This window comes from Episyrphus balteatus, chromosome 2, assembly GCF_945859705.1.
Source record: "Episyrphus balteatus chromosome 2, idEpiBalt1.1, whole genome shotgun sequence".
NCBI classification, from domain to species: Eukaryota; Metazoa; Arthropoda; class Insecta; order Diptera; family Syrphidae; genus Episyrphus; species Episyrphus balteatus.
The window spans coordinates 80,480,192-80,498,015 of NC_079135.1; the positions used below are offsets into that span (position 1 = coordinate 80,480,192).

Here is a 17,824-nt window from a genome sequence, read left to right on the forward strand (position 1 = left end):
GCAAAAATCTTTGTCGAAAGAGATACACAATACCAAAGCAGATATTTATCGATTCCATCGAAAGTTGAATGATACTCGCAATTAGAAAAATATCATTACTATTTGAGTCCGGAGAGTCGTTCTATGATAATACTTAACTGCTTTAAAGACGATTCTATTATCATTATGCAAATTAACTTTTCAGCCTTATCACGAATAATTCCATTCGTATCGATCGAAGTGACGATTTGTATGAAATTTTCCATTACGGACGGATTCCGTGAATGTTTTTTTCGCGAATCGTAGCAAATTTCTAATACGAATGGAATTCATGAAAAGGTTAATTATACCTCATCTTTTTCACACCGTGGCACAATGGGGCAAGATACCCCGAAAGTTGGAATTAATTCATTTACGAAATTTAGTTGGCTGAATTGTATTTGTGACGTGATAATATGTTATAAATCAATGAACCCGTGCTTCAAACATAAAAAAGCATGACTCTTCCTCAAGTTCCACTTGCCGTTAGCTATAATTGGTATAGATTGGAATTTTATCTTATTTCATATGACGTCAAGTCCAACTTAAGACAAAATTTACTATAGTTTATTTAAAAGTTTATGTCCTAAAAGTGAACACTGAGAAAGGATTTTTAAAAATTCAATCATTAAATAGGGTAAATTGGGGTAAAATGACATGGTAAAGGGTAAACAAACAAATTTCTAAGCGGTTAGCCGTAGAAAGTATTTTGATTTTTGTTCATCTGTAGGATACAATTGTTGGAAGAATGGCTGAAGTGTTAAAAAAGTTCTTACAAAATTGAATTCTGAGTTATGAATAGTTTTTTAAAAACAATCCAGGAAGTAGATTTTTGAAAAAGTGGTTGTTATAAATAGATGAAAGATTTTTTTTCACCGAAATTTGAACTAAGTATTGCAATGGAAAGATAATAAGAAAATTGTTTCTCATACGGATTTTTTTTAAGGTCCTAATTTTTTAAATATGAATTTTTGAAAAAACTGCTATTTTTTAGGGATATTTTTGAGTGGTATTTTATTTTTAGGAGTTCTTGAAAGCTTGCAAAAAATCTGAAACTTATAGTCCATATATGTGAGATAGGTTTACGAACGTGTGCAAAAATTTCTATTTCAAAAATGATTTTTTTCCGAGTATTGGGGAAAAATATTTATTTTGCCTTAAAGTTCTTGACCGTTTTTTCAACATTTTTTATTTTTATTTTTTTGAGGGATGAAATTAATGATGAAGGGAGATAATTATTTTGTTTGTCGTACTATGCATTAGTTTCTCTAAATTTTAAAGTTTACTATTCAAGGACTTAAATCCCATTCTCATAAGAAACTACAATTCCTTGAAACTACAATACTAGTTAGAATTAAGTCAGGAACTTTAATTAAGGAATATATTCTTATTTTTGTTCCAACCATATCAGATTATGGAGGCAACAAATTACATATATTTTAAAAATAAGAACCTTCCTAAAAAAAATGGATCAAAAAGTAAGCCTTTTAAAATATACTGAGGATGTACTTAAAAAAAAAAAAAAACAAAAACAAAAGAGGAAAATAATTGATTGATTTATATTTTTTTATTTAAATAATAAAATATACAACCGACTCTTTCGATTCCATATTTAATCATAACTGTACTGTTATTTAAAGAAAAATGGCAGCTAGTTGAACATCAAAGCATTTTGTTAATTTTTTTACAACACAATTAAAATACATCTAACGTGGCAACTTCAAGTGCTCGTTTTGGAGTAAGAAGTCATCCACCAAGATAAAATAAGTGTGTTTTTGATGGAATGTTATATAACGGAAAATTAACAAATAACACTGATATCTTTTGTTTTATTTTTTGAATAAATTCCAACATTGTCATATAGGTCGCCCCACTGTGCGTGGTTGAAAAGATGTCCTAAATAAAACCATTAAAACAAACCTTGTTTAAAATTCAATTATCTTTTCATTTGTTTATTAAACTCAAGCTTTAAGCATCAGAAGAAGTTTACCATTTTGCTTACCCATCAATCAGACTCCTCCTCATAGTCATCACTATCATCATCATAATCACTATCCGTGAATTCCTCCAAATCTGAATCAACATCCGGACCTATCCTAAGTTCTTCGATCTTCTTAAGCAAATCATCTCTAGAGTGAGGAATTCGTTTGGGAGCTGGTTTCTCAACATCAGTATCTTTTTCATCCCCATCAACAGGACTAGTTTCTTCATTCTCATCCTTCTTCTCCGCCGATTTGTCAACTTCACCCTTTCGCATATAACGAAGAAAAGCACGACGTTTTCTTTCTGGAAATGATTTAATCAACTTATCCATTTCCACTTTAAGTTTGAGTTCCTCTTCTGGCGTTGGCTGTGCAGGTTCAATTTCAACCTCTTCGGCAGTCTTCAAACACTTTGCACAGACTTTCTCGGCCTTGGCACAATCTCGACAAAGAACATGGTAAGCTTTGCGAATGTTTCGTTGCTGGCATTTTACACATGTTTTTGGTTGGGTAAGTGGTTTATATTTTTTGTATTTGATTTTCCATTCAATCTGATGTTTGCATCGTTGACAAACTTCGGAAATGTGCAAGGAATTGAGCATTTTCTGTTGTGGTGTTTTGTCATGCAAATCATTTTTAAAGACATGACGATTTTTATGTTTTTGTGTACGAGTGCGGACGGCATTTCCTCGTTGTGAACTCATAATTGGTCTAAAATTAAATAAATTAACATTTGCAAATTATAAAATATATTAAATTACTTGGTACTTTTCAATTATTTAATAAAATAGTTTTTATTATTGTTTTATGGAAAACAACGTGCTGAGATAATAAACACAAATTAAACCAAATAAACGTTCGTTCGTATATAACCTCACAAAGAAACGTCATTTATCATGTCAAATTTTTATGGAATGTATGTGGATTGTAAATTAGTACTATTTTTTTAGTACATATCTTTTGGTTTGTGTATATGATAGATTTGTTTGATTTCGTTGTGAGAAAAAATGTTTAAGTTGGTGATGCCACTTAAACGAAATTTTGAGTTTGGATGTGTAAGTCGGCTATTACATGAAGCCTCAAGAGGCTTGACTCTTTTTTCGAATTTTCTTTTGATAATCATTTTGTGAGGCGCGTACTATTACACGATGCCTCTTGAGTCAAAGACTCAAATTTGACATTTCTCTTTTGATTTAAGTATTGTTGTTGTTGTATTCCACCAAGAAGCAAAAAGAATGAAAGGGAATGTTGAAAAAAGAAAGAGTGGAAAAAGAAACGTCAAAAAAGAGTCTCAGAATTTTGGCCCACGACTCTCTGGTCGGATAATTTTTTGTTTGATCTTCTATCTCTTTTGCACTCATTAGTTTTGAAAAGAGGCGCGCCTCTTGAGGCTTCATGTAATAGCTGACTAAGTAGGGGGTGGAACGAGAAAAATGTTCGCTTTGTAGAAAAAAAGATAAAGCAAACGAATTTAATTTCATGTGGAGGGTTTTATTATGAAATCGTTTTAAATTTTTTTTCTCAGTCAATTCTCAACCGATTTTCATAAAAAGTACATCGTTGGAAATAAAATTAATTTATGTTATATAAATTAAAATCAAATATTATAGTACAAGTATGTACTGAAATCTACACAGAGAAAAATATGACCCGCTAAAAACTAACAGATTGCCATATTGTTTTACCGTCCATATATTTCATAAGGAAATCTTATTAAAATCAACGATTAATAAGGTTTTTTTAAGGAGATTTCTTATTATTTTTATAGAGAAAATCTTATTAAAATTTGACTGAAAAGTTGATTTTTTTTGCAACTTAGCACTAGAACAAAAATCGCGATCAATATTTTCATGGCAGGTTGGTTCAGGTGGTAAGGTTGGTGACTAATGGTTTGAAGACTCCAGTTCGATTCCCAGCCTGGTCATCGTTTTTTTTTATTTTTTTGCAGATTTTAAAACAATAAGGAAAACCCGATTAGGTTTCCTTCTTGGATGAAAACCATAGAGAAATCTTATTGTTTTTGTTCTGTATGTTGTGTATGTAGTGAAAACAGACTATTATAGCTTGTTTTCACTACAGCCCAAATGAGATAATTTCGCAAATGAGGTCAGTTCAGATTTCAAATTCAATTTTTTTTCTATAGAATTTGACATTCGAAATGAAATAATTTGCGTAATTATCTTATTTGGGCTCTAGTGAAAACGGGCTATTAATGTCAGTTAAACAACAAAATCCGTTAAAAATTGACGACGCTAGAATTTTTGTCGAACAAATTTTGTTTTGCCCCTAAATTCAGATTTTGGGGGATATATTGATATTGATTGATATATATTATTTTCAACAAGCCCTACAAACGTTAGGTATTTCTTTAAATAATAGCCTGTTTTTACTAGAGCCCAAATCAGATAATAACGCAAATTATCTCATTTTGAATGTCAAATTCCATAGAAAAAAAATTCAATTTGAAATCTGAACTGTCCTAATTTGCGAAATTATCTCATGTGAAAACAGGCTGTATTTTTTTTTTGTATTTGTATTTTGTATTTATTTATTCAAAAAACATTAGTAGGTATATCAAAACATTTGTAGTTTTTAATGAAATACTAAGTACAATGCGGTTATATGAAATATTTATACAAGTTTTTTTTTAAATTAAAAATCTATATGTAAGTAGTGTTTTTTTTTATATAGGGTCAATGTGGGTAAATGTAAACAGGGGTAAATGAAAACATGGCTCATAACAAGCTTCAGTTAAATCTATTTGATGCATACATAAGTACAAATCGCGGACGCATATATCTTTTAACTTATACGTCAAGCTCATTGCTGTCAAGAGAGAATCCATTCGACGAGCGTATTTTCCGTGAAAGATAATTTTTTAAAGTGCCAAACAAGTCGATAGTCTTTTAGAAAAATTAAAAATTTTTGCAGATTCAATAAAGTCAGTATAATTTGCAAATACTTTTTTGTTTTTAATTTTGACGTAGATTCTATTTGATACGAGCAAATTTTAAAATACAGGACATTTATGTCGATTTGCATGTGTTTACATTTACCCCAGAATATTTTCCATAATGGGGGTAAATATAAACATATATTTTTGCTGAAATAATTGGTTTTAATAAAAATAACGTATTTTTAGTCAATTACTATTGCTAAAGTGCCGCGGAGTCACATTTTAAAGTAGCCGACATCATCATTTTCAGTGGATGATGTTGCAAAATAGGTCTTTGACGTAAAAAAACAAAAAATATGACGTTCAGAGCTGCTAAGGATGCATATTGGGCGCCTATATAAAGAATCAAAGGAAGAAAACAAAAACTTTTATTGGAAATTGAAAAAGTTTTTTGTCAAATACCTTCTTGAACGTTTTTCAAGTTGTTATCCATATGATAAAAAGGAAATTCTAAATTTTAAACCACCGTTTACATTTACCTCGAATTTGTAAAAAAACGCAAACATGGTGGGGTGCCATATTTGACAGTAATTTAAACAATTTGGGAAATATTTGTTTATATTTATAAAGAAGAATTGCCATCATTTCATATTTGCATTTGAAGATACCATTCAAGTTGTTCCGTGAAAACATATAAAAATCTAAAGTCGATAGAAAAAAAAAGACATGAAATTGTTTACATTTACCCACATTGACCCTAGATATAAATTAAAACATTAAATTTAAAAATTAAAAATTATCAGCATTTTAAATGATTTTTCAAAGTTTTTGTAAAATTTTGCAAGTTTCTTATCCTTCTCAATTTAACAGGTAGAGCATTCCACAGACTAACAGCGTAGACGAAAAATTGTCGTTTGGAAACAGCCCAACTAACAATTTTGCTTCTATAAAGCTCTAAAGATGCTACCGTTGCTTAAAGCTTTATAGAAGCAAAATTGTTTGTAGGGAGTGTACTTAAAAGGCGGGATTATAAGAACTCTACTTATTTGCGATAGACAGAAAACGAATTTTTCGAACAAATAATCTTTTAACACTTTGGGCAATAGTGAAATCTATTTTTTGTACTGTTTTTTTTTTTCATTTAAGTCAATTAAGTCAATTTTTTGAAAAAAAAATCTCGCATTCTTTTCCAACTATACATTTTTTATCTTTCACAATTTCACAATTAAGTGCACGAAAAATAAGTCAAGAAAAGCGGAAAAAAAGGTCAGCTAAAATTAAGAGCGATCTGCGTATTTGGCTTAAGAAATGAAATACAGCAATACAGTATTTGGCACAAACATATAGGTCCTTAGTAATATACAAGACTTTAACAAAACTCGATTTTACCAAAAATAAAATGCACGACTGCGGACTGGGTCGCCATACTTTTCTTGCAGTTCAAAACACCTTAATTTAAATTTTGTTGATGTTGCGGAAGAGCCGACATTTTGTTATTTGACTTTTTTGAGAAAAACTAAAAATGCAGTTTTATTGCAATTGCTTTGAATATTACGTCTGAAAAGTTTATTTAAAATCGTAAGAGACGTTTTCGTTAGGGAGCTACACTTTCTAAGCGAGATATAAAAATAAAAATAAAAATAAAAAAAAAACAACTTTCAGAATTCTGTAGAAATCATCTATTACAAATTTGAAGAAAATCAGTCCATCCGTTTAGGCTGTGGAAATGTGTATACAAATAGACGCACGGACGGAACTGCGAGATCCACTTTTTCGGACTTCTCCATCATCATAATAATGGTTTTGATTAAAACCTCAAATTTTGTTCGACACGAAACCAATACTTACCCTAAGAGTAATGGCTTATAGAATTGGCTTATATAGCACTTTTTTTTAATTTGGAAGTGAGATGTATGTTTTATTTTTTGTTTTAATCGATTTTTAGCTAAATTAGGGTCTATGATTAACGGCCATATTATTCACCAGTTTAAAAAATACATCTGGATGTAAAATTGTCAAATGTCAAAGATAGATCCAAATCCAAATTAGTTATCCCGATTTTAACAATGAAAATAGTTACAAAATAAAAAATTACTATTTTTTCTCTGTGTGATAGTGAATATTATGGATTTGGATTTATTTTTGACATTTCAATTTCTTTACATCCAGATGTATTTTTTAAACTAGTGAATAATATGGCCGTAAAGGGCCATTGAAATTTCTATAACACGTTTTTCTAGAAAAATCAGTTACTTTTTTTTGAACTTTCAAATAAACATGAATGCCCCAGCCTCTATTGAATTATCATTTTTCAGTTAAAAATAGTAATTTCAAATAAAATTAAAATAAAAAGTTCGCTGCTCAGCTCTTTTGTTTAAATAATCAATGGATCATAAGTGGATGTATGTAGATATTTTTTTTGTAATTGAAATAAAAACCATGTCACAAATAAAGCCTTGTAGTCTGCAATGAAATGCTCCCAAAAAAAAAATTATAAATTGCAGAACCAAAATAAAAAAAAAAGAAAAACGACAGAAAGACATGCGATGTAATGACATAAACAACAAAAAAAAAAAAAAACAAATAAATCAAAAGTAGTTTTTCCGCACACAATTAATGTGGAAATGTGGAGACTTTTCCAAACAATAACAGGTATAAATTATAATTTCGCTGATCGAACAACATATTGCAGAACGAAATTTTAGTGTATTGAACTGTCACACCAGAGATTCTGGGCTTAAATCCTTGTTTTTTTCTTTAGGATATTGCCTCTGGCAAGGAATTGATAAGGCTTTTAAGATTATCATTATCATGGATATGTGAATTTCTTCTTACCCATTTCCATTTGTCAAAAAGTTTAAGGTCACCTCTTTCTTACAAAATAATTACATCCATAAAAGAATGCAGAGTTGCAAGTCACTTAATTTTACCTCTTATTTAATTTAAGTTCTTATTTAATTCTAATATAACATCAAGGTTTTGATTCCAAGTTGTGTATTTTATTTCTCTTTTCTCATTTGTATACCTGCAAACCAATTTATTATTGTCAACTATTACAATTGAATCATTTATTTTCAAAACATGATAAGTCCATGATTTCAAATTTTTCAGGAGACGAAAAAAACGTTCTATTTTCTTTTGTTAAGTGTGGCTAAATGTATAAAAAATATATTTTGTAGAACTTTTACCTAGCTACAGAATATCGTTTGGTATTTACTTTTTGGACCGATATATCGCGATAGTTCAAAAGATAAAAAAAATAAAAACGATTTTGGACTTATCATATTTTGAAAATAAACGAATGTGAATTTAGTTTTAAAATTAATATGAAATTTTTTTTAAAGCCGCAGACTATCAAACAATTGCATTTGGGAATAGAATATAATGTTTCGAGTAGTTATTTTACTTGAAAGACTCTTTCAACCTAAGATTTTGAGTCAATAGTCAGCTTCTTTATGTGTAGTCAATTACTCGTAAAAAAGTTGCTGTTTATTTTCAAATGATGATAACTCCGGGAATTTTATCATGTTTTGACAATAAACAATTTTTTCGCTTATCTGTAAAATCGAATATAGACTGAGAAGATGGTTCATATTTTAAAGGCAGGTGTGGTTATACCCCAAGAACATATTCAGTTAAAAAAACGAATTTTGAAAAAAAGTGGACTTATCATGTTTTGAAAATAAACGATTCGATTGATAAGAATTGCTAAATATTTAAATTTTACCCATTTATACTCAATTTATTATCCATTTGGCATTATATTTACTAATATTTATAAATTTTATTGAAATTTATAATGACCATCATCGTTTTTATTATCTACTTTTATAAAGTAAGTTGTTAAATATTGAAAAATCGATTGAAAAGTTACAATTTATCAATTATTTTTATTTTATTTAATTTCAGATACTTTTATTACAAATTTGATTGAGTTAAAATGCTTGATCTTAAGTTATGCCTATTGGATTTAATTCGCCCCTCTGGCTCATGCACGAAACCTAGAAAAACACTCAAAGATATTTGCGCTAAATATCCATCAGATTTCATGCATAAATACAACAATGTTAATGTTATAGTTTTTAATGAGAATATATCGATGGCAAGCAAATACGACAAACATCAACTCGAACGAACTGGATTTGGCCAACCCTACCAATATTCCATTAGAAATCGTTCATCAGAAACAAGAAGTTGTAATAATTCTTATCAATCATCAAAATCTAAATTTGATTACGATTCGGAACACTTCAAGTGTGACTTTTCATCTAGTAATGATACAGAAGGTGAAATGGAATTTACATCAGATAGTTTTTCTGAATCGTATAAAAGCGATGATGCTCGAGATAAATTGGATTCATTTTGTACTCTATGCACTTCATCATTTAGTTATACTCAATGCTGTGGATTTTGTGACAAGTCAAAGTGTGGATGTGGATCAAGGGGTGACTCGGACGAAAGTCATCAAACGACCGATAGGTCATTTTCTAATAGAACCAGGTAAAAGAAAATTTGTACAAAATACAAAAAATTTACATTTTCGATATCAAGTTTATAAAATCTGCAAGTAAAATTTTTAAGCATGTTTTTGATTTTTTTAATATCACGTATCACGAGTTATTCCAATTTTATCGAAAACGGCTCTAACGATTTCGATGAATTTTGATGAGGTACATAATTTTCGAATTGATTCAAACTTGCGTTTTAGTTTTCCTTTCTTGCATTTAAGAAATACCAAGAGCTCAGGGTTCTACCAAGGTCCAGCTTTCAAAACATAATTGGCCTTAAACTTAGTCTGCTGAATTTTTTCCCTATCCATCCTATTTTCAACAATGAAATTAAGAGAAGTAGGTAGTAGAAGTAGGTTTCTTTTCACCTCTTTACAGATGCCTTCTACGGTTTAAGAAGAGACAAACAAACATTCCATAAGGCTACAAAGAAAAGCTTCAAACTAGCTACTTTTACAATAAAGTCAAATTATAGTTGAATGAATAGAAGCCAGAAGTACTTTGCAGTGTTACAATAATGAAGCCCACAGGAACCAAACGTCAAATTGTATGCTTTTTATGACCACGACTTCATTTTCTAGCTCAGTGTTTTTTCGCACAAATGTGATAAGTAGGTAAATATGCACTGGAGTCCCTAACCGTCTACAACATTGCTCTGAGTCTATGGTGAAAGTAGAAACTTCGGTTTATCATTAAATTTTAGCATAAGTCAATCAATAGATCTTAAGCCTAAAGAGTTATCAAGCTTGTAATTTTCTTAAAATTAAAATATGAACATTATCTTTAGATTTTTAAAAAACCGTGCACAAAAGCCATGCTTCTATGACCTTGTAATAGGCGTGAACTGCAATAAGTTGAATTAACAAATGGAAAACAACTGTACACAATATCGCATCTGTTGTTTCACATATCTACAGACACAATACCATATTCTGTCTGCCATCTTTTCACAAACGCACAATCTATCGAGAGTGAGAGTATATACACGTTTGAATTAAATCTGGTATGTTATTGGAACCCCATGGCTACATTTCAGAGTGAAAATGTTTACAAGCGCACCTTAAAGATGAAGAAACTAATCTTAAGATTATTTACGATATAAAAAACGTTTTGCAGTCTTTTTTTTTTTTTTTCTTCAATTTTCTTCAATCCAACCAATAGCTAAAGCTTATGCCATCTACAAGTCTAAACGGTTAATATCGATATGATGAATGGTCTGTTAAAGAAAAGATATATCCAAGTTTATTATTATTATTATTTTTTTTTTTGAAAATTTATATTCCATCTGCAGATCAGACATCGCATAGTTTATATGCACACGCACAGTAAGGTTATCTTGAAAAGATACACCTTATTTCTTTAGGTGTCGTATAATATTGGATATTAAACAGCAAATATCTAAGACACAGAACTTCAAGCTATTATTTTTTCATTTTTTTTTCAATGGTGATGATTTATAGTAAGGAATTAAACAATAAAATTATTATAAATAAAAAATGTTTGCATTAGAAAAAAAGGTATTGCAACAAAAAAAATCTTGCAACTAAAAAATTTTTATTGCAAATACATTTTTTTTGCATTTAAAAAAAATCAATGCATTAAGTAATTTTGTTCCCTAATCTTCTCCAAGATTTACTGTTATAGGTGCAATAGTTACAATAGCTAAAGTAAGGTAAAAAAAAGTCTAAATTGTGAATTCGACGAAGATTATGGAACAGATTTTGCATTGATTTTTAATTTTTTTTTTAATTTATGTGTGACGTTATTATAAACTGCAAGTTTTATAATTTCTTTAGGCTTTAATGATCTTTTATCTTGGAAACGTTAATTCACCTGTTTGCTATACTACGTTTTTTGTTTGCAAAATTTGTGTCTAAAAAAAAAGGAAAACAATTTGAGTAAGAGCATAGTTTGCTTTTTTCCGAAAAATTTCTGAGCATGTTTTTCGATAAATAGACAAGAATTCTAGATTTTCACAAAATAACAACAAATTAAAAAAAAATTATATAAGGACATAGCAGTTTTTTGTATTTTAAAAAAGTTAAAGATTAGAGTTCTGGATTTCAAACAAAGAGTTCTGAATAATTGTTCTAAGGGCCAATTTTTCAATAGTCAGATAAACCTCAGATAGATCTTATTCCTAGGAATAAAAGTTTTTTTTTTTTATATTGACATTATTTATTCTTCTGATAGTCTAACTGACGATTGAAAAATCAAGGCTAAGACAACTTTTTTTGACAAAACTGTTATTAACAAACTTTAAGTTCCAAAAAAATCCAGTTTTCAAAAAAAAATTTTTTTTTTTCATTCAATAATTATTTTTTGTAGTCGTCGTTTTTTATAAAAAGTAAAAAGTTTCGTCGAAATCGATAAAGTCGCTTACGAGAAAATAAAAAATTAAATAAAAAAAACAGTTAGGTACATACTACCTATATGGCAGTGGCAGGTATACAGTTAATAATGCTCCAAAAATAAATTATATCAAAAATAGGGTCTTATTTGTTAGGTGATTGGTACCGATAATTTTAAATTAAAATAATTCAAATACATAATTTAAAAAAAAAAACAAAATTTGTACAATTTTGAAATATGTATAACGACTGTGTTACTTATATCGGCCAATTTTTATTTTAATAAAACTCAATTTTTTTTTTAATGCAGAAACATTATGTACATACATTAGTTCTGTTCAGAATACAGTATCTCAAATTGCTCTCAATGTTTCTAAGTTAAATAAGGTTTTAAAATGATATTTAGATGAAATAATATCGTCATTTTTTTTTTGTTTTGAAACCAAAGTGAAAATTTTCATTTCAAACATTCATTATTGTAAACCATCAGAGTTAAGATGATTTTCAAATTGTAAGTCTTTGGCTGGTGTATAAAATTTCAACGTTGAAATTAAAAAAAAAAAATGTTACGCATACACCCCAGTGATCAATTATGTTTTATTTTTGTTGACATGACGATTGATTAATCAATTTGAAAAAAAAAAAATATCAGATGTAATAATACGCACTTACTTTATTCTTTTCGCAAACTATTGATGATTTTTTTTTTTTATTAATTTCTACACAAATGAAGTAATTTTAGGCATTTAATGAATGTCCAAACAGAAATGCAGTTGCTATATACTGGCTTAACAAAATGAACCATACTGTAAAATATGTTCGTCAACAATATCTATCTATTCGAGCAGTGCATTGTACGACTACCTACTGGCCAAAAGAACTGCTTAGCTAAAGCCTCCTATACCGCATCGCTGCCATGCCATAGTCATCGTCGTCGCTGCCATGCAACTGTAATGCGTCAAAGAAGAAATAAACAGTCAGCCACCTCTAATTTCCCTTCTTTAGGAGTTGAGTTGGGACCAATAATTTCTTCGAGAAATCTTTCTCGGCTCATTCATATACTCTTTGGCCATTGTTGCGCTTACACGTGATTTTTCTGTGGTGCCTTCCATCTCGAAGCTCGAAGCATCTTTCTTTGGTGTAAATGTTTTTGAGCTAAATATCGCCTTCGACGTGTTTAAAGTAAAGATATATACTATACAGTATAGTGTGCATATATTATAATATTAATCTTTATGCTGTTGTTTGTTTTAAAGAATTTTTCCCGCTACGCTGCGCTGTTGGTTTTGAATTGTTTGTTTTTATCTTAACGTGTGGCTAACGTATCATAGTTCGTTGTACAAATGCTATGAAAGTTCATAAATACAATCCGTTGATAGTTTGAAGATGTTGTTCGAAAGTTAAAGTGCAATTCGTGTTTGTTTCTTTATACATTTTTTTTGTATCCAAGTTAAGCTAGGAAAAAAAAAATATAAAATACAACACTAAACTATCGCAACTTGGATAGTTAAGTGTTGAAAATTGTGTTTTGATGCAATTTGCGTGGTTAAAATTCATCGTTTTTAGAAATATAAAATTTGCAAGTTAAAAATTGGTGCCTCTACAAGTAGTGCGAGGAATGCGAAAACTAAAATTACCCGGATGAGCTCTTTCAGAAGGTATGTTTTATGTTATAAACTTAGATGTTTAAAAAAGATGCGCATTTCGAATAATTGAATTAACCATAAACTTTTATATCAGCTTTAATGAGTCAAAAGAAAATTATAACCACTATAGTCATATGATGCAAGAAAAATGTTAAGTCAATTTAATGATTGTATAACCAAAAAAATGCTGCTTGTGTCTGGTGCGGTGAGTGGTAAATATATTTTTAATAGCAGTTAATGGTGGTCTCAGTTAAAACTCATAACACTAGTTTTTTGTTTTTAAAATCCATTGAATTGCGTTACACCATACATTAGGAGGAAGTACCTTTTAAATAAACATTTTTTTTGATTGATGAGAATCATCTTAGTATGATCTTTGGGTGTTGAGAAGTTTTTGTGATTTCATTTTGAATCAATTTCAATTGAAAAGTTTACCCATGTCGCTCTTTGACTTTTTTCACCTTTCTTCCTATTTTTCTTTTTGAACACAAAAAGTTTAATGAACATCTTTATTAACCTTACTTAGATCTACCGAACCAAATGTAACATTTGTGTGTTGTGAAGTATATGCATTGGTGGGATCATCTTAATTTACACTGGCTTTTAAAATGGAGAGAGGTGCCTTTTTTCATCAACTTTGAGCCTTAATAAATTAAACTGCAGGATTGTGTTGTACCTTTTTGCTTTTAAAGTACCTTTGAACAACTAAGTTTTTTATAATTAATTTATTTTATTGCAAACAAAATATTACTACATGCTTATGTATCTGTTTCAAATCCCTAAAAACAATTCAGCATTTTTAAAAGTCTTTAAAATTCTCACGTGAAAAATGGTCTAGCATATATGGCTATTCACTAGGGTGTGTCACTTTTGTATGGCTGAAAAAAAGTACTCTAATTTTGCAATGTAATAGTGGGCAAAAGTTTTATTAGGGTCTTAGGTTTAATAATATGTAAAAAAAATCATAATATCGTTCGTCTTTGGTTCGCTCAAATCGGTTGAAGTTGTTAGGAAAAAAAAAACGATTTTATATGAAAAAATGTTTTTTTCCTTTGCATATTATTTCGCAGCTCCAACATACATATATAAGCTTAAAAGTTTTTTCTTATAAATATATATATTTAATATATTTGTTTTTGTATTCAAACGGGCGCAGTTAAAAAAAAATATATTTCAAAAATCTCTAAAAATTCAAATTTCTTCGATTTCTTCCTATATTTTGAGAGAGCCAAAGATATTAATTAAAATGAAAATTATAATCTTTGAACAACAACAACATCTTGAAGGTGCTACCACCAAGTGTTTTATGGCTAGAGTTACAGTACTGTTTAACGGATGCCAATCCGATCATCAGACTCCTTTTATTCCATTTTGTGTGTGGTGCTTGGTCTAGTAATTTTTTCATTTGATTTGAAAAACTTCTTCCGTCACACTTGAGTATTGAACCTAGACCAAGCGAGTTCAGAAGCCAGTACACTACGCACTGCGCTACCTCACCCACGTGATTAGCCTCACCCAATTGCAGGTTTTCTTAGTTTATCAACATGCAAATGAATAGACTTAGCATTTTTACTAGCTCCTTCAAGTATGATTGTTGTTGTTCGGCTCTTTCATCAAAATGAAAATTCTAAACGCAGGATTTATTTTTGATAAGTAATGTAACTTTTAAAAGTTATTACATTTGAAAATGCCATACTTTAGCATTTTGACACACCCTAGTATTCACTAATACATTTATGAAGAATTTTCTTATCAAAAGGGGATTTTTTTTGTGATTTTCCATATGATTTAATGTTTAAATCTAGTCTAAGAGCCAACAGCAAATTTTGGGAATGGACGTATAACCGAAATGTGAGTAAATACAGTTTTAAAGCCTTATGCGTTCTTATAACGAATTCAAAAGTATGGCAGCTATAAATAGTGGTCTTATAGGTTTTTCGGGAGGTTAAATATCGCGAGTTTTCACAAGCTCAAATTCTTAATATAAGGACTGATGCTCTGTCAATTCTTCTAAGCCTTGAAGACATGATGACGACGATGCGACAAATGGACGATGCCTCTCCCCTCCCAAAATTTGCTGTTGGCTCTTAGACTAGATGAAAATATCATAAAATGAGTCCCTGAAATCAACTACACCAGAACTTTTTACTTCGAAGTTCGGACACAATTGCAACTCTATTTGACTAAGTTATGACTAACAACACTTTTTTTGAACTTCCATCTCGAAGCTCCAGTTGAGGATTGATAGGCAACCTTATATCTAGGATCAGAAAAATAATTCATGAATTTTTATTTAAAGTCCAAGAGTAGAGGCCATAGGTATATAACACATTATTTCAAGGTTTTTTTTATTGCTGAATCGAATGAGACCAAAGTTATTCAGATACGACTACCCTTTTAATAAAAGATGAATTTTAAAACATAAGCGAAAAGCTGTTAAGAACAATAATACGCTATTAAAAGTTTAATTTTCGTACAAGTAAATTATAAATCGAAGTAAGTAATTCGACAAATCGAAGTTTAAATGTTTTATATTCCACTTGACCACAAACAAAATTTTTGTTGTAAATAATTTGTATCACTAAAGATAGTAGGTATACGTACGAAATTTTATTTTTCAAATCTATATGTATTTTTTTTTTTTTTTTGGCTAATTTATCTCAGTGATAGAGATATCGAAAGTATCTTTGTCTACCGGTTCAAATAAAGTGTTATGGGGCTTTTCAACATTTAATTTATGCCTACAAACAAAAGAGTGAATTTTTCTTACAAATAAATTGTCTTTTTTCATTCAATAGATAGATAGGAACGTTGGAGTTTTATTAATTTGTTTTCTATAAATCAAAATAAGAATAAATTAAAGGTATACGCAGACATATCTCTGAATACAAGTATGATCAAAGATTCTCTTTCACTTTTTGATTTATTATCATTAGTAAAATTAATCATTCTATTGGTAAGTCTTTTACAATATCCCGTTACTTATTTTTGATCCAGATTCCAACAGATCAACCAACAAAACACGCTTCCATATTACTTAATGAAGGTGATTTATTTCACCCATCTGTTACCATTACCATGTTGGAAGTAGGAAGCTTAAACTATCTCTTGATACCTGTTAAATATTGTTAATTGGTTGTAAGCTAAAAAACTTTTAAACGAAATATATCATGGAGACCATGAGTTTATATAAGAAGGAATTCAGTGTAGTTTTAAAAGCATCAGAGACCAGAAATAACAGTCAACCTTTATTTTCAATCAGTTTCTCTCTGAGAGTTAACACATTACTTTTAATAAATAGTTTCGGTTAAGGTTTGAGATTTATTTTTAAAAATCAAAAATAATTGTATCGGTTGAGATTTATTTCTTATTTTTTTAAATATCTCTCAATGGTTGAGATTTTTACAAAAAAATAAATGGAAAAAGTCAACCTTTAACGGTTTTCGCTGAAAATAAATCAAAAGTGGTCAATTCAAAGGAAAATGTCGAATTTGTGAAGAATGTCTTTATATTGCAAAAATAAATATGAAAAGGATGTTTTTACTAAGTTTATATATTGTAACATAATTGTTTGTGCACTTAATTAATATTCACTTTTCGGCACACTTGTTGTTTGCGAAGCAAACACCAGATGATCATGCTTATGATTAATTTAATCTGATCTTTGCAGTATTATCTCTCTTAAAAGAGATAAGTCTGCAAAGATCAATAACGATTCTTTATGTTCTATCGATTATCGAGTGTAAGTATTATTTCTTGTAAGTTAGTTAGAATTAAGCAGTCGACTCTTGTGAACTAAATAGACTCTCAAAGTTCTGTAGACCCATTATATCTCTTTTCGTTTAAAGTAAAATCTAAAGACGAAAATGTGTTTTCCACTGTGATTTGAGTCGCTGTGACGACAAGCATAACCAATGCAATTTCGAATATTTCAGGAGACCGATGTTCTAATATCTAGGTCAAAGCGTTCAGCTTCCAGAAGCGTTTTCGCCCGCCCAACTTCAAACGGCTATATCTCGAAATTTTGAAAAAAAAAATGAAAACAAAAATGTTTGATGCCAAAAGGTAGCGGGGACTCTAACCTACATTTGGGTACAACTCCCATCCCTGAAGGTGCACGTGTTCTCAAACCGAAAGAACTTAAATGTAAAAAAAAGTTAAGCCCGATTCTGAAAAAATAGGCATGATGTGGCTGTTTAACATGGAAGATGATTTTTTAAAAATCCGACAATGTGCAAAGCGTAGGCCCATGACACAAGCTATCATTTGGCATCACTCCCAAAAATTGCTCTCAAGCGGTTAAGCTTCCAAAAGCGTTCAAAGATTCGGGGATTTTCCTAAAAAAAATTTACTCCAACTTTCAAACGCGATTTTCTCGGAATTTTGAAAAAAAATCCAAAAACCCGATTATACCACTATCGGG

At 29.8% G+C, this 17,824-nt stretch overlaps 2 protein-coding genes across 6 annotated transcripts in view; one reads left to right on the forward strand and one right to left on the reverse strand.

Moving 5' to 3' along the window:
• Positions 1 to 2,004: 2,004 nt before the first annotated feature.
• LOC129910454 (uncharacterized protein C9orf85 homolog) overlaps positions 2,005 to 17,824 on the reverse strand; it is a 189,238-nt gene continuing 173,418 nt past the window's right edge. The window contains exons 2-3 of one of the 3 annotated variants that reach the window (XM_055987855.1): positions 2,762 to 2,826; positions 2,005 to 2,711 (exon numbers count right to left, since the gene is read on the reverse strand). In XM_055987855.1, the coding sequence (XP_055843830.1) occupies positions 2,024 to 2,704 (681 nt within the window). In that variant the 5' untranslated portion in view covers positions 2,705 to 2,711; positions 2,762 to 2,826 and the 3' untranslated portion in view covers positions 2,005 to 2,023. Of the gene's footprint in view, positions 2,712 to 2,761; positions 2,879 to 17,824 lie in introns of those variants that run through there. The other 2 variants (XM_055987854.1, XM_055987856.1) reach the window with 2 other exon arrangements.
• LOC129910444 (homeobox protein 2) overlaps positions 8,823 to 17,824 on the forward strand; it is an 81,186-nt gene continuing 72,184 nt past the window's right edge. For all 3 annotated transcript variants that reach the window (XM_055987829.1, XM_055987828.1, XM_055987831.1), the window contains exon 1: positions 8,823 to 9,396. In XM_055987829.1, the coding sequence (XP_055843804.1) occupies positions 8,837 to 9,396 (560 nt within the window). In that variant the 5' untranslated portion in view covers positions 8,823 to 8,836. The remainder of the gene's footprint in view (positions 9,397 to 17,824) is intronic.